The sequence below is a fragment of the Falco cherrug genome, chromosome Z, assembly GCF_023634085.1.
Source record: "Falco cherrug isolate bFalChe1 chromosome Z, bFalChe1.pri, whole genome shotgun sequence".
NCBI classification, from domain to species: domain Eukaryota; kingdom Metazoa; phylum Chordata; class Aves; order Falconiformes; family Falconidae; genus Falco; species Falco cherrug.
This window is the reverse complement of record NC_073720.1, coordinates 68,391,129-68,418,780: the sequence shown is the minus strand read 5'-3', so window position 1 is coordinate 68,418,780 and position 27,652 is coordinate 68,391,129. Positions and strand designations below refer to the sequence as shown.

The 27,652-nt window shown below is 43.5% G+C and overlaps 2 protein-coding genes across 2 annotated transcripts in view; both read right to left on the bottom strand.

Moving 5' to 3' along the window:
• Positions 1–7,376: 7,376 nt before the first annotated feature.
• CARTPT (CART prepropeptide) lies at positions 7,377–8,841 on the bottom strand. Its single transcript, XM_055699567.1, has 3 exons — positions 8,664–8,841; positions 8,486–8,569; positions 7,377–8,370 (listed from the first exon to the last, which is right to left on the bottom strand). Exons 1-3 carry the CDS (start codon positions 8,805–8,807, stop codon positions 8,263–8,265), a joined length of 336 nt encoding a protein of 111 aa, XP_055555542.1. The 5' UTR covers positions 8,808–8,841; the 3' UTR covers positions 7,377–8,262.
• A 7,222-nt stretch (positions 8,842–16,063) lies between these two features.
• MCCC2 (methylcrotonyl-CoA carboxylase subunit 2) overlaps positions 16,064–27,652 on the bottom strand; it is a 37,386-nt gene continuing 25,797 nt past the window's right edge. The window contains exons 11-17 of the mRNA XM_055698961.1: positions 27,509–27,581; positions 27,224–27,300; positions 25,054–25,120; positions 24,626–24,782; positions 23,723–23,837; positions 22,351–22,436; positions 16,064–16,290 (exon numbers count right to left, since the gene is read on the bottom strand). Coding sequence (XP_055554936.1) covers positions 16,173–16,290; positions 22,351–22,436; positions 23,723–23,837; positions 24,626–24,782; positions 25,054–25,120; positions 27,224–27,300; positions 27,509–27,581 — 693 coding nt within the window. The 3' untranslated portion in view covers positions 16,064–16,172. The remainder of the gene's footprint in view (positions 16,291–22,350; positions 22,437–23,722; positions 23,838–24,625; positions 24,783–25,053; positions 25,121–27,223; positions 27,301–27,508; positions 27,582–27,652) is intronic.

Below are 27,652 nucleotides of genomic sequence, written 5' to 3'. Positions count from 1 at the left end.
AAGAAACAGGGATCAAAAATCATAGAATCACAGAATCACAGAATCATAGCATCATTGGGGTTGGAAAAGACCTTTAAAGATCATTGAGCCCAACTGTAAATCATGCCCATGATCGAAAATCCAGGGGCGGGGCAGGGTTATATTGACTATGACATGGAATATACACAGCAAAGTGCAATGTATTTCCCGAACAACATTTTTTATGTGAAGATAGCCCTGGATGACCCTTTGGCTGAAGAGGGGGCAGAAAAGAAAACTGAACGAAAATGAGAAGTTAAAGGGACATCTCACATTTTATTCACTTCTTTACTGACAGAGTCCAGGGCTACACTCTCCTAGCACACAATGCTAAAGGCTTTGAAGTCTACTTTACTGTTAGTCGTTTTCTGAAGAAATTAGTCACCCAAGATTGTAAACTCATGCATATACATGTACCCAGCCTGCATATATGTTTCATAGAGTCTTTACAATTTTTACCCACAAGCAGTCTCCCCCATGCTTTGGATATTGGAAGCTGCAAAGGTTATTTACCCCATTTTTTCAAAACTACCCAAAAGGACCACCTAAAGAGAATGTGTTTTAACACATTTATGGGCACATGAGTGGGTCACTATGACAAAATGACATGGGAAGCTTGCAGAATGCTTAGCCAGGACCAAACTGCCTATACTGTTGATCATGGGAGATGTGCTTTTTGGCAGCAGCATAAAAGCTATTTGTCTGTGTTACAAAGCAGCCCCTGATGAAAAGTTATTTTGCTGTCATATTACTAGCGTCTGTCTTTTCATCAACAAAATAAAGCAAGACCTGCCTGGGCACCCCACATTCTTTTTTGATAATTTTGACACAAGCTACAGAATGTACCTCCAGCATCTGTACCATACACCACAGGACACCTTGAAAACCAGTCACACCACTACCAACCTGGGCTGTGTAACAATCCATGTGCATGGAAGGGTCAAAACCTTGCTCAGATCTCTCTTTCATTCTGATGTAGTCTCTCTTTTTCAACAGAGGCACAGATTCTTTAATTTTAAACACATACACCCATAGAGTTTTCCAGATCCTCACAGGGTTTGAAGGGTTTGTGTCCACATGTTGGGCTCTGATCACTCTGCAAAAGTTATGACTGTCATTCATTACAAATGCTGACAACACATGAATGCAGCAAAAACTGTTGTGTGCTGCAAAATATCTCCACTTCTTGGTTTTTAGGTCTTTGTTAAAATGCTCTGTGACAGAGGCTTTTGCTTCATTATTTTCAAAAAATATGGTGAACATTTACACTGCTCTAATAGCTTATTTAAAGGTTAGTTTAAAAATTCTTGTGTTGGGTTGGTCCATAATTTCTGAGGCTAGCACTCCCTCATAAAAATTGTTGTAAAAGCCTTGGCTATTTCATAACCTGTTTTGCCTTGTAGACCAATGCCCAGGCATGCTTGGATCATGTCTGTCACCATAAGTTGCACTGCCATTGTGTTTGGAAGACTGTTGCATGTCCACCAAATCTGCCTGCCACTGTGCATCTGCCTTTGCCACAATCGCCTTAATTCTTTCAAAGTGTTTTCTTGTTGCTTTGTGTAAGCTGTGAGAGTCCTAATTTGCAAGACAGGCCTCTCTTCAAATTGGCAGTTTGCCTTTTAGCAGCTTCAAAAAGGGTGTTTATACCCCCACAGCTTCCTACCTCCTCAAGAGCATCATAAATGTCTTTTAACAGAAGTGGTGTTGTAGACATGCCTGCTGACGCACCACTACTAAACACATGTACAAAATACAACACTGGACTGTAACACAAATACGGAGAATGTTTATTAACAGGGTGTGGGAGGAGTTGATTGCCCGTCAGGCTTCTCCAGGCTTTTTACTTTTCTGCCACTGAATACCACTGTCACTTCCATACCTCTTTCTTTGGCTGCTTCTGGTTTGGACAGGAACACCAGGAGGTCACAGCACACTTCAGTTTCACATGCTCAGACTGCCAGCCAGAGTTTTTTAAAGTGTTCAGTAGGGTTGTGTATCTTATAGACCTTATAGGAAGCACACATAGCACCAGCTTGCACCCTGTCATGGTCTTACAGGTTCATGTAAGATCCAGCAGAACCACAGGCAAAGGATGCTCCCTGCCACCATCTGCCCTCTCTGTGCCACACTTTGAAATGTAATTTGGAGTTCACAGACCCACCAGCTGGTTCTTTTGGTTGACATGCGGTTTGCATGACGTGCGGTGAGTGCAGTCGAAGGAGATGGAAATGGAGCCAAGCTACAACATCTGGACAAGGGCTCCATGCAGGAGACAAGATGCCTACAGCACAGGTCCAAGCTGCCTCCAGGAGACAAGGCTGGGGTCTGAAGGCGCATGTCTGAGTTGAAATGGGGGTGACACAGGTGGAGTGAGGGATCGGAGTGGGGAGCGAAGGCCCCAAGTAAGTCTGCTTAGGTCCCCAAGTCCCTTTTTGTGCACCCTCCCTTTCCAGCAAGGGGTGTTGTGACACCATGCAGAGATCTAGAGGTGACTTGCTGGGGGCTGTAAAGGATCACAGATCCTCTAGCCAGGCAAAGTATAGCTGTGTGCTCCAGCTAGCTTTATTTGAAAGAAAAAAAAAAAAAGAGGGGGGGAATCAATCGCAAAAATGCCATTTATTACGGTTAAGCTAACACACCATGTAGACAAGCAACAGCTGCGCGCTGAGAATTTTTATTCCAACCAACACTGCCACCTCTTGTTCATCTGCGCGTTTTATTTTGCCCGGCTCCAGCCTGTGGTGGATTCACCACCAGCCCAAAGACACAGACCTCACCACTTCGGTTACACTGAAACCTTACAAGGAATAGCAACTGAGTAGATGCAACAGCATGTACTTCCACACAAGTTACAAAGAAGCAGAAAGCGTGAAAACAGCCACAAACATGTATCAGTGTTGACTGATAGGTAACTCTTTTCTCTGGTAACTCAAAAGAATGAGGTACTGAAACAAGGGGGGGGGGGGGGGGGGGGGAAGGGGGGGGGCGGGGCGGAGCAAACCACAACAAAAACACCCAAAACCCAAGCAACAGCAAAACCGACCACCGAGCAGAAAATATCATGGGACTTTTCCAGAGTGTGAAATGTACTGTGCCATGCAACTTTATTTTCAAGTTCTGTGACTTCTCCTGATGTGAATCTCAATTGTCCTCTCAGTACTTGCCCCATCTTCTACCCCAGAGGCTGCCACCCAAAAGCATGTATTTTTGTGATGCTGCTTAATGAAGAGCAGTGCCTGTGTTGCCTCCACCAGGGACACCAAGTCTGTGAATTATGTGGAAACATCCCAGAGAAGACTTGACTGCAGATAAGCAGTGAAGTTGATCATCTTTGTCTGAGTTTCTGACTAGGTGGTTTCTAGGAAGAGGTTCAGCATGCCCTAGAAGAAGGTGATCCAGAAGATGGTGGATCAAACTCTGTGCTAGGAGATACAACAGATACAACACAGGGAAATCCCACAGAAAGCAAGGAGAAGAGACAAACAGCAAAATCCAGCTATACCCCTTTTGTCCGGCTGCTTGCCATGCCACTAGTTCATTCGGTTGCAGTTAGACTAGTGACAGAGATGGGTTTTGTGCATGGGTTCCTTGAGTTCTAGCACTATATTTCATTTTTTTTTCTTTCAGGTGGATCATAACACCGTCTTGATTTAACACTTTTTTCTATGCCCTTCTCATTATGCCCCTTTGTGTTTCAGTCTTGGTGTGTACAGTAGTTGAAAAGGGGTGTAATGTATTTAGCCAGACCCAGATGCTTGATAGCTGCCAGAAGCCCCAGAAGCTGGTGAGGAGCCCAGGCCCACAGCAGTGACCCCCTGGGCAGCAGGGCCAGCAGAAGCTGCTGGTCAGCCCACTGCACAGAGAGAAAGGACCTTCCAGCCAGTTTTTCAGGAATAGTTTTCTCTTCACATATCTTTCCAGGTGGAAGATCCAATCAAAAAGAAAGTTATGATCTTGAAATGGAGTTGCCAGCAGGCAGTCAGATTCACCATGGTTGAGTCCTAATGGGCTGACACTTGAGGCAGCTGGGCTTTTTACTTCATGCTGAATAAACACACTATTTCTGAACCATAGGACTGTCAAACTGTTTCTCAACCCTCTTGCTATCTAAGCCCAAGGCAAACTCTCGAAAGCTGCAGTGCTTGTTTTGGGTGCTCAGCTAAGCTGTGTGTAGGGCCTGTTGGTGTGTTCCCTGGCCCTTTCACTGATGTTGACTAAGACAGCCTTGCTTTCTGTTCTCATAGGTGCCCCAATCCAGCCACAGGTCTCTATTAGCTTTTCTGCAGTCTCTAGAGTCAGCAGAGGCACAGGATAGTACAAGAAGAGTTATTCCTGAATAGTCTTTCCATGACAGACCAGAACCATGCTAAGTAAGCATTTGGTCTCTCCACAGGCTGCTCTGGAAGGCTGTCCCCCTTCCTGCCATCTGCAAGACTGTACTTCTGTTTCATCCAGCAGTCTGTTGAGGAATGTGTCCTTGATGTTGATCTCATCAGTAACCTCACACTCTGGATCAATGCACACAGAGAACTGGGCAGGAGCTGCTCTGCCCCTTCTCTCCTTTTGGTGGGTAAAAAAGGACATCTGCAGAACCCAGACTCTTTGCAAAGATGTGAAGCTGAGGCTAATACAAGGCCATGTTAAGTTCCTCTTGAGTGGCGTGGTCCTCAGCTGTGTGATAGGACCCAACCCTTCCATGTGGGCCAACAGAACCTGTCCTGGTGTGTGTGGGTACTCCTCCCCTGAGGCATTGCCCTGTGTCGAATTGGATTGTTCACTTTGGCCATTGTCCAAGTTATTAATGAGGATGTTAAATGGTATTGACACCAGTGTTGCCCCTAAGGTACACCACTGACAACTGGCCTCCAGCTGTCCACCTCCCACAGCTCTAGTGGGTGCATCCTGGCAGGCACTGGGGTACATCCTGCAGGGACTGCGGTGGGCTGGCACCATTATGGGCTGCCCTCCGGGGTGGCAGGGCCAAAGCCTGACAGCCAGACCCATCCCACCCCTCACAGAGGGAGCCGGGCACACCAGGGGGCATCAGGCACCTCCCCAGGGATGGGGATGGGGATGGGCCAGGGCCAGGACCAAGCTGGCACATCAGCCCACAGGGCCCACAGCTGAGCAGGACAGTGCTGTGGGAAGTTGGAGACCAGCACCCTGTAGGACCAGTGGAACATGAGCTGAGGGCCCCATCCAGGACTGAAATGGGGTCCTGGGTGATGGGCAAGGGGAGAAGAAGACTTAAGGCAGGGGGCGGGGGGGTGTGTGTGGGCAGGAATGGCCCATGAGGCCCGTTGTTGCCCTTGGGGACATTACAACCTCTTGTTCAAAGGATACTGGTGACTCACAGAGGTATAGGCACTCCCCTGCTTCTAAAACACCATGTCAGTGTGCCCAAACCCTTCAAAAGGGAAGGTGAAATCAAATGGGTTTTTAACTGAAAAATCATGTAATCTCACATCATTGATTTTAGGAGTGAAAAATAATCAAATGCAAACTCTATCCTGACTGTTACAGCACAGGTTACCCTCCTCACCTGCTTCTTTCCATCTGTACAAGAGAAATAACTGGACTGTAATATAAGTGATCATGAGCATAATCAACGTGATAACAGCCTTCAGGCTGGTGCACACAATATTGCAGAGTATTCTCATAATGACAGCATCATGCAAGTGAACCATAAATCCCAGTTTCTTTAAGTTAGGTTTTATATTTAGAATTTTGATCTTTATTTAAAGCACATTTGTAATTTTGAGCACTGTCATCAGGCAAGACAAGAACTATAAATTAACACGCAAGCTGAATCATTCTTGATACATTTTAGTATTTAATGTTTCACTCCTATTTTGTGTAAATAAACCTTCAGTAAAAATGTTACGTGTTGAGACAATCTACACATAACTCAGTTTATTAAGATGGCCACAGTATCTGGGGCTGGACTGAGCGCTGAGGGGACCACTGGGCAACCAGCCTACATGCTCCATGTCTGAAAGCATCCAGCACCTAAATGGAAGTCCTTTCTATTGCATGTATGTAGTGGGGATACACACCAAACCTAGATGTTACAAAAATTATCTCATTATTCCACAAGAAATCTAGAGTAACTGCCTCTGCAGTATCTCTGGGAAATACTAGAAAGACATCCACAAGCACAGTTACCAATCTGCAAGACCTAGCACACCTCCAGCCCTGCGAATGCACGATCACACCTCTCCCCCGCAGGCCAGCACCCACCCACAGGCACAAAAATTGCAGTCACAGCTGGTCGCCACCTCTGCCTGGAAAATCCCACTGCTCCATCCCTGCTCACTTCATACCCTTTTCTCTTTGTAAAGTCCTCCCTCGACAGTGTTCCCACCATTTGCACCATGGCTCCTGCCCTACTGTAACATTCCCCTCCTGCCCCTGTCCCCAACATGCACAGCCCCCAGATCAGTACTACCTTCCCTGTGCAGGGTATCCCCCAGCCCTGTGGCCTCATCCGATCCACCAGCCTTCACACTCTCTCTGGATGTTGCCAGCTGCTGTTTATTTTCTCTTTCTCTGGGCTAAGAAAAGCTCATCCGTGTCCTGGAAAACAAAAATAATAACAACAACAACACAACAACAGCAATAATAGTAATGACAATAATAGTAATAATCATAATAAACAGTGGCATGTCTCCTTTTACAGTCAGTTTTTCTGTACCTGTTTCAGCTAGGTCTGCTCATGTGCTCTTACTCTTCAGGAGTAAAGTAAGCGCCTTATAGAAATCTCTTTTTCCTCACAAGTCTCTGGGTTTCTCATCTAAATTTGTGCTCTCTTCAGCACCAAATAGAAATCTGTTTGAAGGAGTGCTTTTCCCCCATGTCTGCCTTAACCCATGCAGCCCATCATCTCCCTGCTGGTAAAAATGAAAGCCGATTCTGGCACAGACACGCAGGGAGAAGCAAGAAGTTCCTTCAGTGGTCCCTCTTTTATGGGAACAAAACACAGAGCAGCAAAGATGATCCAGCCCACAGTGGTTGCCCTCCCCTGCATTGCCTCCCCAGCCTGGTCCCTGCAGCTGGGATGGACCCTGCCCTCTCCCAAGGGAAAACCTGAGGTCTGCTGAAGCATCTGGGCTTGTCATGGTCCCTCTGGATGCTCATGGGGCAGGGAGCAGCCAGCGGCAGAGCCAGCGCCAGAAGACACGAACTTCAGTTTCCAGCCCTGTCCTGACCTGGCTGACAGCTTGACTAAAGTACACAGTAATGCAGGTGCTTGCAGTTATTTTGGAGTAACCCTCAGCCTGTCCCTCCGAGTGCTAGAGATTCCAGTGTGTGAAATTAAAACTTCTTCCAAAACACTGTCATCAGAACAGTGACTTTATTAACGGAGACAAACAAAGGATTAAAACATGTTATGAGTTTGAGGAAACACACAGTGTACCTGTGGGGGACAGACATTTATATACATCAGTTCATTGTAGAAACATGAGCAATTTGGTCTACATGACTAGGATATCCCCTGGTAGTTTGCAACGGATCCAGACAGCTTCCTCTCCGTGGTGGCTCCAGTGAAGCAACCGATTTCCCCCGCCAGCCCCACCCCAGCCAGGCTAGTGCCGGACCCCTGAACGCCACCCGTATCCCCTGCGGGGCTTTCTCCAGCGCAGGGTGAGCGCGGCTGGAAACCGGCGGTGCGGGTGGATACTGCTGGTGGCTGGGTACTGCTCCCTCCGGGGTGAGCCGAGTTGAGCCCTCTCAGCTGCGGGGCAAGAAAGAGGGGGTCAGGGTGCTTTGAACACATACAGCCCACCCCTGCAACCACCCAGGGGATCCCCCCGGGCCAGCCCCGCCGGCCGGCAGTGGGACGTTGCTCCCCGCCACAGGAAGGAGTCGGGCATCCCGGCGGGGCTAGCCCCGCTCCCGAGCACGGCTCGGCACGACCCGACTCTGCGCCGGTATGGCACTGCAGCTCCCGGTGCCGGCACCTCTACTGGGGAAGGCACGGTCTGGGCTTTCCCTGCATGGACAAAATCAGATTGGGAAGGAGGGGAGGGAGGGGAAGGGGTGTGGGGAAGAGAGAAAGAAAACAGCTCCACGGATGTTGGATGTCACGGACGGCGTTACACGGGCGACGCGGGGGCTCCTCGCTGCGTTTCTCGGGCGGACGAGCCACGGGAACTCTCCGCCACCGCCCCGGGCCGGCACGTCGAGGCGGGGAGACGCCAGTGCCTGCGCTCCCGGCGGCCTGTCCCGGGGCGGCCCCGCCTACAGGCACTTGAGGAGGAAGGAATTGCACGAAGTCCCCCGGGGGCAGTCGCAGAGCTTCCCGATGCGGGCCCCCTTCCTCACGGCGCATTGCTCCCCGGCGTCGCACTGCGGGCGGCGGCAGGCGGTGAGAGGCCAGTCGCCGCCGGCCGCCCCGTCCCGCCCGGTCCCGTCCCGTCCCGTCCCGCCGCCGCCGGCCGCGACGTCCCGCCGGGGCACTCACCATGGGCACCTGCCCGAACTTCTTCTCGTAGTGCGGGACCCGCTTGCTCTTCAGCTTCTCCAGCACCTCCTGCAGCGCCTCAATCTGCCGAGACACCCCACAGCCCCCGTCAGGCCGCGCCCGGCCGGCCGGCCGGCGCCCCCCCTGCCCCGGCCCCGGCCCCGGCCCCCCGGCACACCAGCTCCTTCTCTCGGGAGGCGCCGCCGCCGCCGGGGGGCCCCAGGTCGCGGGCGCGGCGCGGCGGGGTCGGCCCCTGCCCGCGGGCGCCCAGCAGCAGCGCGGCCGCCACGGCGCAGAGCGCCAGCGCCCGGCAGCTCTCCATGGTGCTGCCGCCCCGCCGCCTCCGCCCCGCCGCCGCCGCCGCCTTTATAGCGCCGCGCCCGCCCCGCCGTGCGTCAGTGCCCCCCGCCGCCGCGCTGCGCCTCGGCTCCGCGTGGCTGGGCCCGGCCCGGCCCGGCCCGGCCCGGCCCGGCCCGGCTCGGCTGGGCCCGGCTCCGCGTGGCTGGGCTCGGGCCGGCTCGGCTGGGCTCGGCTGGGCCCGGCTCCGCGTGGCTGGGCTCGGCCCGGCTCGGCTGGGCTCGGCTGGGCCCGGCTCCGCGTGGCTGGGCTCGGCCCGGCTCGGCTGGGCTCGGCTGGGCCCGGCTCCGCGTGGCTGGGCTCGGCCCGGCTCGGCTGGGCTCGGCTGGGCCCGGCTCGGCGGCCTGGGCTCGGCAATATTCCTCACGGCTCCGGCCTGGCACCGCGCAGCGCCCCCGCTGCTGCCCGCCGAAGTGAGTGCCCCAGCGCCATTCTAGCCCGGCGCGGCGTCCCTCTGTCCTGCACAAACGGAGGAGCCGTCCCCGAAAGCCGCCCACCCGCCCGCGCTATGTCCCCCACCATGGCGAAGGCCCGGGCCGCCCTCCTGTCGTGGGAGGGGGGTGGGAGGGTCTTCCCTCGCCCGTGGGGGTCGGGAAGGAGGAGGGAGAGGGGGGCCGGTTGGCACCCGAGAAGCAAGCGGAGGTTGGGACATGGAGACCAGGCTTGGAAATCAACGCAGGGATCTGAGAGGAGGGAGAGTTCGTAGCCTGTGGGCTGAGGGATAGCACAGTGTGATGGGAGGAAGAGCCAGGATGGGAGGATTAACCTGAAGGATTCAGGGACAGGGAGAGATACAGATGGTGAGCAACCATCTGATGAGGGTGAAATGCTTGAATGAGGACAGGTGGGATGGCCAACAGTGCAGGAAGGCTCAGGGCCACCCAGAGCAGGGTGAGAAGTTTGGTAAAGGGCCAGGATGAAAGTAATTGCTGGTACTTGGAGCAGAACTGTGAAATGGTGCTTGAGGCCAAATACCGTATTACTGAGGAGGTGTTCAGTGAGCATCATCTAGCCTGCTTGTGAAATGAGGCCACCTCCTTTTGGGGAGAGAAAAAGCACAGTTGCCAAAAGGAGACCTAGCATCAGTGCACTCATCTCCATTCAGCCTTTCCTACTGATGCTTGGGTCTGCAAGCTTGGTGGCCTCATGTTTATCAGCACCGTGGATGAAAAGCTCCCTGGCAGGCACAAACCTGTCCAAGGCTCATGGTTATGGTGGGGACAGGAGGAAGACAGGAGCATCTTCCCCTACTAAGAAAAGCAACAGCATGCCAAGGAGAGCATGGATGAGGGGCAGCGCTCAGCCCTCTCCAGGCTCCTGCCTCTGGGCCAAGGATGGGGTGAAACAGGGGGAGCTGAGCAGCCACTTCGCTGGCACGAGACCTTTGGTTCCCTGACATGACAATTGTGGGGACAAGGAGGCAGTGAGCAGGGTCCCTGTAAGGAGGCTCAGCTCTCAGCTCTGCAGTGGCACAGGGATGTTCCTGACCTCCAGCCAATGGCACCAGGAGCTGGGCTGTGTCTCCCTAGGTGAAGGCTGGATCGTCTGGAGAAAGAGTAATTTGGAAAACCTTGTTAACAAAACCTTTCTAGCAGGTTGTTTGTAAGGGAGCTAGAAGCAGCCTGAAAAGGCAAATCAATGTGAGCAAAAAAGAAAAAGAACTGTTTAAAGAAAATTAAAAAGTCTCAGGGACGTACTGTTCCAAACAGGTAGGCAGTGTTTAAAGGGACCGAGAGGACTGTGGCTTAACAAGTAATTTTCAATGGCACCATTTTGTTTGAGGCAAGAAAAAGACTCCAGTGTCTTCAATGATCATGTTGCTTGCCTCCAGAGCTACACGTTCACTTCTTGCTCTTATGTCTCCCACACATGCCTAATGATCATCACATCCAGCAAAGGTCTCATTTGTAATTGCCACTCAGAGTAGAGATCCTCTGTGTGTTTGTACGAATCCTCCAGCCTCATTTTGCCACAGGGAAGACTAACATGTCAGACACCAAGCTGGTGGCAAACCACTCATAGTGAATCCCACATCCCAGGCTGGAGCAAAAAATGCAGCTATGTGAAGTACTGGAAAGGATGGGCTTGCCGGAGTGAAGTTTCTTAGAGCAGAGAAATAACGTGGGCTAAGAAAAGCACAACACTTCATACGGAGAGGCAGATATATAGCAGCATCTGTGAAGCCTGACCAAAAATTCAAGCTGTATTTTATAGTACAAGGATTACTCATGCAGTGTTGAAAACACCACAGAGATGCTCAGAAAACATCACTGTTTTCTTTCCAATTTGCACTTCTACTAGAAAGCTGAATTTGTCACTTTCCCAGTAAAATTATTGTTGAATGTGGAGGCAATCACACATTTCTGTTTCCAAAAGTCATTGTACTTGGCTACAGACACTCTGAGAACCATGTGTTTCTGTGGCTTTTACTGCCTGTGTCACACTGTCTCCACAAATATCACTGTCCCCTGCTGCGTATTCAGCTGTTCTTTGTCTCCAGCACTAGAGGGTAAAAAAAGTCATAGGATGCAGGATAGCTGAATACTAAATAAAAGTGTCAGAAGCTACCATGTCAAGGAGCAGAACAGGGTCAAGGTATAAAAATGCAAAATCACTGTTTATCACTACAGAAAGGCAGGTGCTTTTTGACAGCATCAGTAGCCAGTCACAAGGCATCTGGCTATGAAATTAGGGGTCTGTGCCAGTACAGAGCTCATGTCCAGATAAATCTACACAAAATGCCGTCAGACCTCAGACAGTCTGTTGTAGCTATGCATTAATTCAAGCTTGTCAAAGTTAACTAACTTTTTCCATAAAAATGTTAGTGCAGATGAGGTATGAACAAGACACAGCCAATGTGCATTAACATCTGTACATCAAATGGGTAATTTTTGAATGTGTACATGGTATATACGTCTCGTAATCACACCCTGCTCTTCCACCACAATCAATTAATTGAATGTACTTCTAAAAGCAGGAAAATAATGGGGGTTTCTGTTGGTGCTGATATCAAAATAATGGAGTATCCATTGAGCAGTTTTGATGCATTTATGTGTTCTAGTTTTGGCTTGATGTAGACATAGGGTCGGCAGGATTTTATGACTACTAGACCACAGAGATTAGTGTGAAACATTTGTTCAAGTGCTCTACTGAATCAGAGACATGAAAGTGGACATCCGGCTTTAAGTGGATACTTTAAGGCTTTGCTGAAAAGCAGCAGGCTTTTATAAGTGCTTTGTTGAATTGCCTTAATTTATAAACCTCAGTTTAGAAAAAAAAAGTTAATATAGTATACCATCATTAGTTTTCCGAATCAAGACATTTCTTTGGCTGAAATTTAGAACAGTGAAGAAAATCTGAGATAAATCAGGGTTCTGCCACATTTGAAGCAATAATAGAGTCCAGAGGCATACTTGAAAGGTATCATCTGTTTCAGCAGGAGATACCAAATCATCCTGATGAGTAACAGGTTGGAAAAATGCCATCTAAATAAAAGATGGGTTCTTACAAGAACAGCACATACACAGATGTCAACACAAACACTGAGGCTACAAATCCCCATTAAACTAACCCCAGAATGGGTGGAAGAAGAGTGGGAGCAGGCGCCCAGTGGCTTCTCCGAAATTACCTTTATAGGCTCACCATTTCTGCAGCCCGGCAGGCTATTGCCAGAGGCTGTTCATAGCCACATTTCAGCCTTGGAAGCAGGCATGCAAGCGTCACAATGATCGTGTACCAGAGGCTCTGCCCTTGATGTTTGTTACACAAACTGCCACCAGTTTTGGTTGGTGGCTGGATTGTGGCTCTCAGTGGTTCCCAGCACCTTTCTAGTGCCATGAGAATAAACACAAAGGCCAATAGGTAGGTTTTCATGATCCATTCTGAATTCACCATCTCAGCCCAGGTAATTTGGGAAGCACCCTTGGTCCTGCTGCAGCAGGTCCTAGCAACAGGATGAGCAGCTTAGCCTACCTCATTCACAGCTTTCCACTTCCTCTATCAAAGCCTTGGAAAACACCCTCAAGGTCACAGTATCATCCTTTTTTAACTCCTTGTACTCAAATGTTGATCTCTTTTAAATAGGCCATGTCGAGCTACCAAAAAGAGCTGGAACTAGGTAACCTCTTAGCCTTGCCACGGCTCTGAGGCAGGAGGGAGGCATACAGCTGAAAGAGCAATCACTGAGGTGAGAGCAGATGGGAGAAGAAAGGACCCCTGGCAGCCTAGAGCACCAAGTTCAAAGAGCTGGTCCACCACAGCTTGTACACTCAATATGGCAAAACCTTTTTCCTTGTTCCTCAACTTCTGCATGAAAAGTCAGTGTCACCCCAAGTATCATCCTTTCTGCTAGGTAAAGAGGTTAATGGTTGTGAACTGCTCCAATACTACAGTGAATAGGCAACATGTAATGGAGACAGGTAGGACAAATCTCAAAGTAAGACACCCACAGCTCTTACATTGCTTCTCCCATCAGGAATCTTCGGCCTTTGCAGTGGCAGCTACCTTTTATTTACATTTATGTAAGATTTCTTTTCATCAAACATCCAAAAGACATCCTGCTGGTAGAGAAATGGCAATGGGAAGTGAGAAAGAATATGCAATGCAGTCCATGCTATATAAACCCAAATGAAAGTGTAGCAGTGTAGCTGCCACTGCAAGGGCGTAAGAATCCTGACAGCAGAGGCAACCTGAGCTGTGGGGTGACTGTTTCAGGACAGTATAAATGTTATCTACCAACATCACCAAATGGTATGAGCACAGGGTTCAACTCCTCACTCCTGGTGGGTCTGCAGAGAACGAGGCGTTTCAAGTAAACTTCTTGGTGGCAAGAGGCCATCTCTGCCATCAGAGTGACATCACGCACAACAGGCATTGCACAGTCAGTGCCTACATATGAGGCACAGCACGTTAACCTGCAAAAGCTTTTCCAAAATAGTCGGTCTGCTATGCAGTGGGGGAATAAATCACTAGTGGTTCCTTGAATTGTTCCTCTGCAGTCAAGGTCCCACGCTGTAACCTCCTCTAAGCAGAGTGTGTCGACAGGATGCCAATCCTGTGCTGATTAATTTCTTTTAAGAAGTTTAGAAAAGGTAAATACTATTAAGGCAGAATGTTCTTACTTATTCAGAGATGCATCTTGACTTGGCTTACACACATACTTAGTGGAAGAAATTTTGACAACCGCAAATAACTGTCCTTTCAGACACAACAAGCAATAGGGAGTTACCATTCTCGGAAGCATGAACCTTCCCAAACCTACTTCCATTATCTGTAGCCCAAGATTATCTGTTACAGTCTTCAACTCAGAATGATTTCATTGCCAGTCTCACTGAAAGAGTATATTCCAAGTAAATATTATTTTGATCAGTTTTCTTAGCAGAAAAAGGCAGTAGTCCTTACAGCTTTGGGAGTAACAGAATGGGGAAAATCACCCCACATAATTTAGAGCAGAAGGACAGCAGGTGCCTGAACTGATCAACTCAATACTGACTGTTTCTTTTTACTGGAAACCATAGCAATCATTTCAGGGTCTGAAACCTTTTTTCTCCCTGGGTATATTTTATACATACCTATTCAAAAGTAGGGTATTTTTAAAGGTATTTCAGAAGTCCAGCAACCATAAATAATGTTGCTGTTCTTTTGGGATAAAGAAATCCCAGGGCCATGCCCAACGTGTTTACAAATTCATGTAGTGAGACAAGAACAAGAATCAGTGGCACAAAAACACAGCTCTGTCCCTAGTTGCCATTTACTGTGGTATTTTAAACTACTGCTCTCTGCTAAATATATATTTAATGTACCAAGAACATGCATGTGAGTATGACAGTGAGAATACATGTGTGCAGACCTACAGAAATAACGTTTCTAGTGGTGCAAAGCACACCAGATTTTGGATAGGTTTCTTCTCAATAAAGTGAGAGAGAAAACTGGTCTTTTAGGTGCAATGTAGAGGTGTACCAGAGACCCCACAGCTTAACATATGCTGGGCTGTCTGTATTCTGCATTGCAAATCCACATTCCAAAGATTTACTTCATTTTCACTTTTACATCTGCCTGTGACACAAGTGAGAGGGCTAGTAGCTAGCAGACCTTCCTTCCACCTGCCGAGTCCGAGGGTAACTCCTTTGCCCCACAAGTCTAGGAAGACTACAGCTAGCATATCTTCCAGGATAACTACTCATACTAGCAATCTTTCCTCTCTCCACAGACCAGCACAGGATAGGACCTCCATCCATGTATATTAACTCTTCTTGGATGTGATTCTCAGTGAAGAATATTTCTACCAATGGTTATCTGGGCATCTTTAGGGCAAAACTAGCTAAAATCACTTCCTAGTCCCAGCTAGGACAGTATTTGCCTCCTTATTCTAGGCACACTACATGCCAAGCATTTAGTTTCTATACAGTGCAATGTTTCTAAAGAGAACAAATGAAATGGCAGACACTGAATTCTTGACAAATATTACACTGCAAAAAACTATGATAAATAAGTAAGATTAACAAAAGCACTTCAGTATCTCAATAGCCCTAAAGTGAGTGAGGTTCAGGCATGTGCTCCAGGTGAAGCATTGATCCATGTGGGAAGAATGCTGTGTCTTTCTGAAACTGTAATTGCCACAGGGATCACACAGCATGATGTTGAAACACCTTTGTATCCAAGCCCCGTCCTCAGAAGCGCTCTCCGCAACCTCCAGCTCCCACAGATATCAGCATATGTTCCCCAGCTCTTCCAGAAAACACTATGCATCCATCAGATTCTCTTGTTGTTTTGACTTCAGGGAACCACACAGAAGAGCAATGTTTTTTTGGATGAAAGCTAGAGAAAGGCCAAAATGCCCCCAATGGCATGAAATCTGTAATTTCATGCTGTCTTGAACTCCCTGGCTGCCCTTACAGCACTTAACTTCTGCAAAAATTATTTACTAGCAAATGTGGATTTTTTTTCTTTCTTGGATTGCAAAAATGTTTTGCATTTATAGGAGACATAGAAGAATTAAAAGAAATAAAGGAGCTGATAAGCAAAAATACGTAGCTTATTTTGAAGATTCTTTTATATAAGAAATAGTATCAGTGGTTTCTTGTCAAACATTAAATATAATGCTAGAAGTTGCAGCTTATTCATGCAATGCAGAGTTATACAAGTACTTTAAGTGACTGATCTCAAATCACTAACAACCGTTGAAGCACTGAAAACAAATAATTACCACTTTTCCATTAAAAATAGCATTGTACAAATCTTTATTTTTTAACCACCTCAGCATTGTAGTTAGTTTGTTCTCCAGCCCCAATTAAAATATACAGAGGTAATTCTGATAAATGTGCATTTAAGTTTACATCCTGAAAACTCCAAATTCTGTCTTCTTCGTAGGTGCATTTAATGCTGCACTGAGACTGAGGCCCAAAACTAGTCTTGTGTCAGCTGGATCAATAATTCCGTCATCCCATAGTCTAGGAAAAAGAAACAACAAACCCAATCAGTAGTAATAAGGAAATTAACATATACAAAGGGTAGATTTTAAAGCACATGAAACTGGAAATAGTGGTACTAGAGAGAGTGGACTACAGAGCTAAATTATACTTGAAGCCATGGAGTTAATTCACCTTAACCATCAATGCAATTGTATTACTCTGTGGAATTTGTCTTCTGGAACAAAGTATAAATTTTGGATAAATTAAGAATGTCATGTCTACATATTTTAGATGAGATTCTTCATACTTTCAGTGTGAAATCATTGCCTTAGATAGAAGAGACCCTCTTTCTTTTTTTAATATTCACATGGCAAATGACCTTTTGTCCATGACCTATATTCTTCTATCAAGAATGCTAGTATTTTAAGGATTATGTCACATCATTATTTACATTATTCAGGTTAGTTCAGCTGCCAGATGAGGATGATACAAGTGCTTATTCTTTCATCATTTAAAGACCCAGAGTAAATTTCAAGTATTTCCAGTGTTGGTTGTGTTTACTTTTTTCTGAAGTCCATTTCTAAACAACTGTAAGAAAATACCCTCCTTAACCCAGCCCTAAAGGCAATTAAATTATGAATGCGCAATTACCAAATTCCCAAGTCCCCAAAATCACAAACACTTGTAAAGAGTCTCTTTGATATTATAAAAAAATTAAAGTATTTGTGGCTTCAGTTCTCAATGACAGCTCCATCCTACCCAAAACAAAATCTATGTCAAAACCCCCAGTAAGCCACAAAACTGAAAATACTGTATAACTACTACCTCCCCAGCAAGATAAACAAGATACCACATTGCTCATTCACAACCCAGTCTCACTTAAATAAGCATGCATTTTAATCAGGGTCTGGACAAATTATGCACAGTGTCTCTGGTTAAGACAGTGATGCTCCTCTTCCATCCCATCTTTTCCCAGAGATACTTATTTTGCATTATTTTTTGAACTTCAGTGTTGGCTAAGGTTAAATTTTCCACAGAAAAAGTATTTAAAAATGCAAGAAAGGGTCATGAATATGCAGCTAAGACTGACTCTACCAAGAGATAGCACAGCCATTCCTTTCTATTTGAAGTTTCTAGCTGCCAATTTCCTATTGTTTGAGGATTAATTGAAAACAATCTGTTAGACAGGAGATGATATATTTTGCACTCTTCTTTCAACACTAAATGTGCCAACCTCACCCCCAAAAGGAAAAAAGGACTGCAAACTGTACATAAATACATGCTGATAAACTCAAGGCAGTAGCAGACACTTTTAAGTGTTTTCAATCTTTCCTGTATTTCACCATTTGCTATGAAAGTCACAGATATAAATAACACATAAAATAATAAAAATATGAAGGGATTGACATTGTGTGCTTTTTATTTTCCAACAAGTACACATATCTATCCTAGGATGCACAAAGTGGAACCACAATAAGGGACACCTTAACACGATGAGGCACAAAAGATCAGACTCACCTTAAGAGCCTGCTCTCCAACTAGCAGAGAGAAAAAAGATACCCAACTCAGAAAGAATATTCTACTATAAATACACCTTATCATAGTACAGCTCCCCAAGTAAAGGAGACTGTTACCCTAAACAGGGCACAAGAGCAACACTGAAATGCAAAAGGAGAAAGGGGTTTGGAGGAGGGAAGAATTCATTGTTAATTGGGCAAAATTATGCTGTTTCTTTTTTGGGACTGAATATAGAAGTTTGACTGAAGAAATTTTGACACCGTGGTAGCTGTGGCACTCACTGACCTGGCTCTGCATATCGACTTTTTTTAATAAACACTTGCCATTAACTTCTTTAATTATGAAACACATCGAAACTGAATGAAAGAATTCATATTTCTTAAAAGCATTTAATAAATTTGCTAAGGACCTGGGGAGGGCAGGGATGAACTGAATCCAAAAGAATTACCAGTTTAATGGGGTACCTTCCAAGCTGCAACTTTCTAGTGACTACAACTGTAACAAAAACTTCCAAGCATGAAGTACATTTTATTGGCAGATTGGTTTTTTTTGTAAATGCTCAATTAGCCTATATTGACAATCACAAAGATTTTATGTTTGTGCAAGTCAAGCTGCTTTCATACAGTCACCCCTGGCTTCTGCTTCTCTTTGTTTAAAGAAAACTACATTCTCTACTGGGATGTAACATTAATAATTAAATTATCTATTAAAACACCATTGCTAGAACATGAGTCACAACCACACTCATAAAATATTTGTAACTGAGATCTTGTGAGTAAAAGAAATAAAGTTCCGAAAAATAAAATGCTCATGTAATTTGTAAAGATGCAAACTGCTAAAATCCTTTTAGAAACCTGGAAGCAGATTAATATAACTCATTAAAGAGGGTGCTGCCTAATGACTCATGTTAATTAAGATGGCTCTCTGTGAAAGGTTCTAATCAAATAGCTGATTAAACTTTGATTAGAAAATACAACTGCAGGGAACAGTATTGACATCCTGTACATGAAAGTTATATTTTATAAGAAAAATTATATAAGCGGAGTAAATAGGGAAATTTGCTTGTATTTTAAGATCATTAGGACATTTTCCTTCCCTCTCATTATTACCGCTAAAAGTTTGATTCAAAGCCTAATGAAGCCAACTGGAAGAGTCACAGCAATCTCAAGGGACGTTAGGAGTGAGGCAGACCGGTCCTTAGCAAGAGGACAGCGTGAGGGAGCCTCCAAACTGGCTGCATCCAAGCAGCCACATGGACAGCAGTCTTCCTGCCCATCTATCATTCTTTCCTGTCAGTAACGCAAAGCTGTTTGTTGGACTTTTCTTGTTGGTCTCCTTGGCGGAGGAATCTAGTTAGCATCTGACACAACGAAGGCTGTCCAGATTCAGTTTCAGCACCCTGACCTTTGGTTGATGGTCAGCTGGCTTTTCTACCGTGCTTGGGACCAGACAGGAAGCATCCCTTAGAGCACAGGGAACAGGTTACTACTTTTTCCTGACCTAAAGTGAACACTTGCCAATAAGCAGCTGCTGATGTTGGCTGACAAATGGGTTGGTTCCAAGGTGGACAGTGGCTAAATCCCTCCTCCCTCAAGTACATTACTTGCTGCGAAGACTGTAATCCTACTTCATCTCATTGTTTCTGCTTGGGCAGCCTACTCCCCAGTAATGAAAACTTTTGGGCTATTGGTCTGACATCTTGCTTAGGAACTAGCAATAAACGAAGGAACAAGGCACACACGATAATAGTGGCAGGAAGGCACACAATCAGGGCAGAAAAACGCAAAAGCATCTACCACTACACCCAGTTATCTCTACAAGACAGCAGAGAGCAATTGAATGCTCCTAGACAATGCAGACTGTACCTACACGGATCAAACAGAGAGAGAAAACAGCCTGGACTGTCTTGACTTGAGCCAGTCACACACTGTTCTCGCAAGCGCTCCTCAGTGAAAAGGGGCGTTTTACTTTCATTGCTTTTAGTCAGATGAACCTCTGAGGGATTCCAGCTCTGACATTTGACTCCCTGTCTCAGCTGGGCTTATTAGCTTCTCAGCCAGCTCACATCTGTGCATATTAAGTTTCCCTTCCAAGCTACAGGCACAGTAAGAAGTACGTAACTGCCCTACTTTTTTAAATGAAGGACAGGACACCAGCATTAAGAGCACTTCCTAGGCTAGGCAAACTTAAACTGTTTATTGAGGTGCTTTCTGGATTTGCAGCCTAACTTCACAAAATGGCCATATATTCTGGAAGCATAGAAAGATAAAAGTTGCTCAGTAGAGACCACAAAGCTGGTGTTACTCAACCTTCAAGTCTCAAAATCACTGGACATTATTATAAATTTAGAATCTGTTTTGATTCTAACCTTAATCTTACATGTAAAACTACTTTCTTGCAGATTAGTAACTTACTGTTGTAAATACTGACAATGGTCCATTGGTTTCTGGAAGAGGACAAGTTTTCGTATCGCTAATATACTGAATATATTGAATGTTAAATGCAATTATTTTCAATCTTGAGTACAAAGAGACTATGACTGTGTTACCAGTGAACACATAAAAAAAGCAAATTAAAAAAACCCACAACCATTCATCTCTTCCTCCATGGTAGGGATTAAGTTTAGATACAGATAGTTTTGACTCGTTTTTTTACTTATTATTGTATCAGTGAAAAATTCTTCTTAAAATCCAGTTATAAAAGATGACAATATGTGTTTACATTTTTCTTTCCTGCCTCAGGGCACAAGGTTTTGCGACACAAGTACTAGGCTTGATTATTGATGGGTACTAGAAGAGATAGCCAGAAGTTTTTAACAGCTGACAACTTCTTTCAGTCTGGGGAAAACACTATGAAATTTAAACAGACTGGAGCTATTAAAAACAAATATCAAAACCAGTGTGCCATCAGAAAGCCCCTATCAATAACAATTCAGGATTTCACAAAAGTATCCTCATTGATTATACATAAACACCCCCATAAACTGTAACTTAGTAGCAATGAGGGTTGTACACATGCATAAAACCTCCAGAAGCTGAGAATACATATGAAACTCTGCAACGTTACCACATAGGCCTCTGCCACAAGCAGAGACCAAACAGTGATGACACTAAAACCCTCCCTAAATCCATGACCCACATGCTATAAAACTGCACCACTGAAATCTGCCTAGATGACACCACAAACCCTGTGCTACGTATTCTACTGAGAATACTTATCCCATTACAGCACCAGCCAGGGTAAATGGCAAGAGGTTCCATTTAATGAAGACACTCATTTGATTAAACACTAAAATGAATATGAATCCCCCAGTTACGATTTCTTTCAGCTAAGTTCATTCCACCATCTCAACAGAAAACAGTAAAAAGCTACCATTAATTTTGTATGTTCCTTCAGACTGTGATAAACTATGCATAAAGGAGCTTGCTGATGCTATGCTGATGCTGTTACCACTGCATCAGAATTGTCAGATGTGAGATTAAGCAGGTATCAAGTTAGACAAAAAGGCTCCCAAACTCCCTCTCTTACTGGCATCCCTATGACATTGGCAAGAGTATCTTGCACCCCCCTGTTCACACTGATTTCTGCCTATGATGCCCCCATCAAAATTTATTGTATCTCAAACACTTGGTACTCAGCTTGTTTCTAAACTTCCCAGCTTGCAGGTAAGAAAACCATCAGTAATCCTAATTCAGCTAAACAAAAACATACATACAGAAGACTCCACAGTTGTATAAGACTAATACTCTTTCTGCAAAATGAGAAGCCGTAGAGGCACACTGAAGTCCCATTACTATATGCTGCCCTCTACCATCATTAGCAGCTGAGAGCCTGTGGAGAATTAGCTTTTGGATACTGTAAGCAGAAAAATGTCCAGGAAAACCAGTACAGACAGGATGGAACTAATGTAAAGTCACAATCAGAGATCGAGAAGACTTCCAAGCTAGTTGCCAGAGGTAACACTCCATGATGTGACCTTGCTTCCTAGGCATTTACTAATGTTCTATTAACCTGAGCATAAAATGCTGCAAAGAACTTCTCAACAAACATAAACATGCTGCACTCATCAGCTAATGCCCTATCCAAATTGCTATCATCCAGTATAGTCACCTACCATGATCATGACCTGAAACTTGCAAATGACTTCAGGTCTTGTTGAAACTTCTTTGACACTGGCCTCTTCTACTTTCATAACCCCACTAAAATGAATTCTTCACATGCAGCCACTCATTACACTACTCAATAGTCTTAAGAAAGGTTACAAGATACTACACTGGGGAGAATGATATGAAACTTACCCAGAATAAAATACAGAGAATATAAACTCCATGTTATCATATAATTACTTACAGAACCAGCAAAATAATTCCTGTGAGTGCATGCCTTCTCCTGAAACAGTACATACTACAGAGACAAGACAGACAAAACATTTATTTGAAGCCTGTTGTGTTGTATGCCTGCACATCAAACACACTTTGTTTCACATTGCTCTGTTCTGCTGTTCTTCAGTACCAGGATTTAGGTGTTACTGTTACGTCCTGTGATTACAAATAAGTTTTGGGAAGATCATTTATACGTTACCTTGCACTGGAATAATAAGGGTTTCCTTCCTCCTCGAATCTCCTAATGATTGGCTCCTTCAAAGCTGCTTCATCTGCCTCAGATAACTAAAAAACCCAGGCAAATAAACAAATACAGATAAGATATTCTTTAATATTTTCTTCCACAATGACAGCAGAGGTTTGTATGCAGCATCAAACCCAAAGAAACTGCCTAAATGATGATCTCCTCAAAGATCCCCCCATTTTTACACAGAATTGCCTATTTAGCATATTTGACAAGGAAATTAAAATAACTCTTTTCAAAATGGGTGGGTGGAAGAGTAAAATATATATTTAACTGAGTATCAGAATTACTGGGGATTAGCATCTGAAAAATTACTGAAACTACTGTACTGAATAAACCCCATTCTGAGTTGCCTTTAGCAAGATTTTTTTAATAAAACAAGTGTGCTATTCTAACACTGGGTTTCTCTATGATCCAGACTGGTCTATGATCCAGACTGGTCCAAAAGTTTTCAAGTTTCTAACACATTCTAATGACATTAACTACAATTATTTTTCTCAAACTTCTTTCTAGGAGTCATCCTGTCTGTCTTAGGGATTTAGGAAATTAAGAGAGAGATCAGGGTGCATATATTCTATCAGTAGAAAGCCCAAGTAAAGTATTGAAAAAAAACCCCACATTGAGATAACACATACATACCGCTTCATTATTCTGAATAGCTACTAATGATAAATACCAGACATTTTCAGACATCACAATAAAATCACTTCTTATGGGATCAAGGCACCAGTATAAACATAAACCGTGTAATTTAAAAAACACATCAGAAGAGTGCAGAGAAACTAGACAAGATTATTAAACAAAATGCCACTAATTTTCAATTAAAATGTTGAAATGAGTCAAACTCTTTTCCACACCTCCACAGACTTCTGCTGTTAAAAGTTTCATAAATCTTAGTCACTGAATAATTTGAAGATCAGCTATCTATTAAAATGCTGTCTTCAAAAATAACTGGAAAGACACTTTTGATTCTCACATATTCCTCCTCATACTCCCAAACCAGGGTGGATCTGTGGCTGCTTCTCTTAGGCGGAACTAATAAGCTGCGGCATGAAGTACAAAAAGATGATGATATGAGAAATACTACTCTTTAAGCAAAGACAAGAAATGTCATGAATGATCTTCACATTTAGAAGATGTAAACAACAACATTTCACAAATGCTTCATGTTTCTCAGTGCACTAGGTGGCATTGGGAGAACAATAGTTCATTGATGTCTCACTCTAGGGATCACTTCATTGATCCCTTCCTAGATCATGAAGTGAGCAACTCCAGTGAAAGAGTAAATGAGAATGACGTTACTGCAAATGAAAGAAGAAAGATGTACCTGTTTTCCCTCCCTTGCTTTTTGGTCCTTGGCTATTGTAGCTAGAACAGTTGCAGCTTGTTCCCCTCCCATCACCGATATACGAGCATTTGGCCACACATATAGAAATCTTGGACTGAAAAAATACGTATTAAATATTACAATAAGACTGCCTTATTTCCTAGTAAAGAAATAATTCTCACTCAGCTAAGAATTCATTTTTATGTATGACAATCGTAAATGTATTGGGTTTTAAAGAATGCAAATCAATGCACTTCAATACTTGCAGCATTATGTTTGAAAATGCAAAAATTCTGCTCATTTCCTATATTTAAGCACCTTAAAAACTTAGTTCTCTCTTTCTTGAGTCTCTTCATCTTACACCTCCCTCCCCCCAGGGATTTTTCTCTTTAAAAATATCAACAACTTCAAAAGTATCAGGGACCTTGAAAAAAAGAAAAGAACATGTATGTGAGTCATGTACAAAGGGTCAAAAAAAATAATCCTTAGGAGTTCTGCAAACATTACTCATAAAAACAGGCTCATTAAAGTGAATAAGGATTCTTTTTTACACAAGCTGGTATTTTTTCTATCAATGCAGAATAAAGGATCAGCCCATACGGCATAATGATTGTTTAGGAGTATACAATTTTTCCTCCAAGAGTTAAAAAGGGAGAAAAGCAAGTGAGCATGTTTACACGTTAGATGACCTCCTTCACCTAAATGAAGGTTAATCATGAGCCTATCAATCTCTACAGGTTTCTCAGGTTGTTATTACTTATGACCATATTAATTGAGAACTGCTTTATTTTCATAATAGCACAACTTCTGCAAGAGTTTAGACAGTTTTTTTTGAATGATATTTCAAGGTCATGGCCTCTTAACTTAAGTCTTATCTTCTGCCATATTGGAAGTAACACTCACCTATATGCTCTTCCACACATTCCATAGTTTCCAGCTCCGTAAGAACCACCGATAATCACTGTTATTTTAGGTACATTGGCACAAGCTACAGCAGTTACCATCTTGGCACCATCTTTTGCTATCCCTCCAGCTTCATATTCTTTACCAACCATGAAACCTAAAGAATTCCAACATGAAAAAATGGCTTACTAAATTTATATTATTATATGGTACTATATGTCACACTATGCTTTATGGCACATGCAGAAAAAACCTGAAGAACAAATCATAAGGCAAGGCCTTCACTAGCTGCTGACAAAATGATTTCAGAACAGTCTGGAGATGTAGGTACAACAAAGAACACAAGAAGCTGTCTAAAAGTCATAACCTCAACATTTAACAGCAAAGCTCACCACATAGTACAACTTCAAAATATTGAGCTTATTCACCTGTAATATTCTGCAAAAACACAATGGGAATATTCCTCTGGCAACACAACTGGATAAAATGTGTACCCTGTGGAGATGGGGAAAAAAAAGAAAAAAAGAGAGAGAAAGAAAAGAGTAAGTCATTACAAGTTGGATCAGTGAAGCTACCGCTATCAGCACTCTGAAGTCTCCTTCCACTGGTTCCTGGGAGTATTTCCATCAGGAAGTGCTGTACTATTACTGCTTCATCCAAAGTCAACTGCAAAACATGCTTTCACTCTAGCAGAAGAAAGAAAATATCAAAAATGCATTAGTCCAAGTGTAAAGCAGAAATACACCCCAAAAAGCATTACTGCTGATACTGAAAAACCCAACTGTTTTGACTCAGCCCAAGAGGCAGTTAAACAACAGACAGTTTCACAGTGTGACACCCAACATGGAGTTTTGTAAGACTGTGTCATGGAAATTAAGACAACCAGTCAGCAAAAAAATATCTCCCCATTTCCGGCATGAAAGAAAACTATTCTCTGAAGTTGGGAAAGGTCCACACACATTATTAGCTCATGGCTGTGCCAGCTGCTGTTAACGCTCTTTCCTTTTTCTCAGGGCAGATGCCCTCTCCCGATTTTCTAGGAAAAGATCAATTTCATAAGAAAGATAAAGATAGTAGATTCCAAGCTTCCGTTTCAGCTAGAAATAATCTAGATCAATAAAGTTCCTCACATTATTTACACACTGCTGATGAAAAGAAAAGTATGTAGCACAGCAACTGAAAAAACCTCTAACCTCTTCACAACAGAAAACCAGAAAATTTACAAAAAAAAACCAAAAAAAAGGAGAGAAAAATCATAAAGCATAATCCTTAGCTAGCTTTTTTAGAGAAGCACTAGAAAAGCATAGTGATGATCATGGGAAAAAGACATGTCACAACTCATTACAAAAACGCAAAAGAAAAAAAAAGGAACGTTGTTAGATTATGGTGCTTACAAAAGCAACATCTGGACAAAGGTCTCTCTAGAAGTGAAAAAAGTAAAACTTGACCATCTTCTTTTACAGTACTGATACACTGGCAGAAGTCAGCACAGGAAGATTCCTTACACACTTTTTCATTGTTAGGCAAAATTTGCAGCACTCAATTATCACAAATATACCAAAAATATTAGAAATACTGAAAGAGTTATTTTCAACTTGGAAATACTTGTGTTAAAACAAACACTAGCCAAAACCAATGTAACTTACTGCAGTGTTCCAAGTTGAAAGTATTCCTTCAGTACATGAAACTAAATTTCATATATATTTTTTTTTACAGCAATAATCAGTAAAATTACTTCCTTTCTTCAAGTCTCTCATCATGGCTTCCTTTTTCCTATCGATTTTTAGTACAGATTTGCTCACCATTAGTTTGAGGGGTCTGCTAGAACAAAACTACCATATACAATTGCTATTACAAAAAAAGATTCAACTGACAGTAGCTCCTTGAAAAAAACAAACAACACAGAACAAAATAAGTAACCACTCTGCCATACTTAGACACTCCTCATCACCACCAATTCCTCAAGACTAATCTGTAAAGCAATCTTAATAAGTGTGTGTTTAATGCAATCACAATATTCCATCAAAGATGCCCTTTAATTCACAAAACAGATATTTCAATTCACAGATTTTATGAGATGGCACATGTTTTCACTCATCAGTCTAAGACAGGAGGCTGCCACAGCCAAGTACGAAAATTAAACCTCTGGCAAACCAATGAACTGAGTACTGGAATCCAGGTTGAATGCTTCCAGTTATTAAAAAAAAAAAAAGTATGTGATTTATTGTTGTACTTCACAGTTTATAGGCTAGAAATTATAACTACTAGGGTATTTTATGCAGTCAGCAAGGACTTTTCTTGTAATAGCTGCAAGTTTCAAGATACACTATTTCAACTGTGTTGTAGTCACACAACAATGTTTTTGTCTATGTGTTTTTTCTAACTGTACTTCCATATTGACCTATGTACTTCATACCAGAAAAATCTATCAAACACTGTTATTAAAATATGGTCAAATATTTTTACATTATGAAGCTATTTCATGTTTACATGAAAAACATGGAGCCAGTCCACTTTAAAAAAGTTCCTCATTTCAAGATCAAGTTGTCCACCAGAAGTTTTCTCAATTGCAAACATGCTAATAATCTATTTATTTACCTTTTTTGCTGACTCTGAGAAAAGCACTCCATTGTTTCCAATAATTCCTACTGGATAACCAAATATTCTCGCAAATCCTAAAGAAGAAAGATAAATCTGTAAATTTGCATATATATTTATTTTACCATAGCATATAAATGTAATACCTTCTCTTGGTAATAGAAACTGCTACTCCTCCAAAGAAAAACATTATTAAAAATATCAACAGGTGAGCCAAACAGAATGAATCCAACTATAAAACCAGATGGAACATATAAAGAATAATTATAATATATTTCTAAATACCTGTAATTAAAGTATCTCCATACAAGGCTTTGAATTCATCAAATTTACTTCCATCTACAATCCTAGCAATGACCTTAAGAAAAAATAGAAAAAGAAAATGAAAATCCTAATCCTTCATAGTTTTAAATTTGTTTAGAAAGAAAG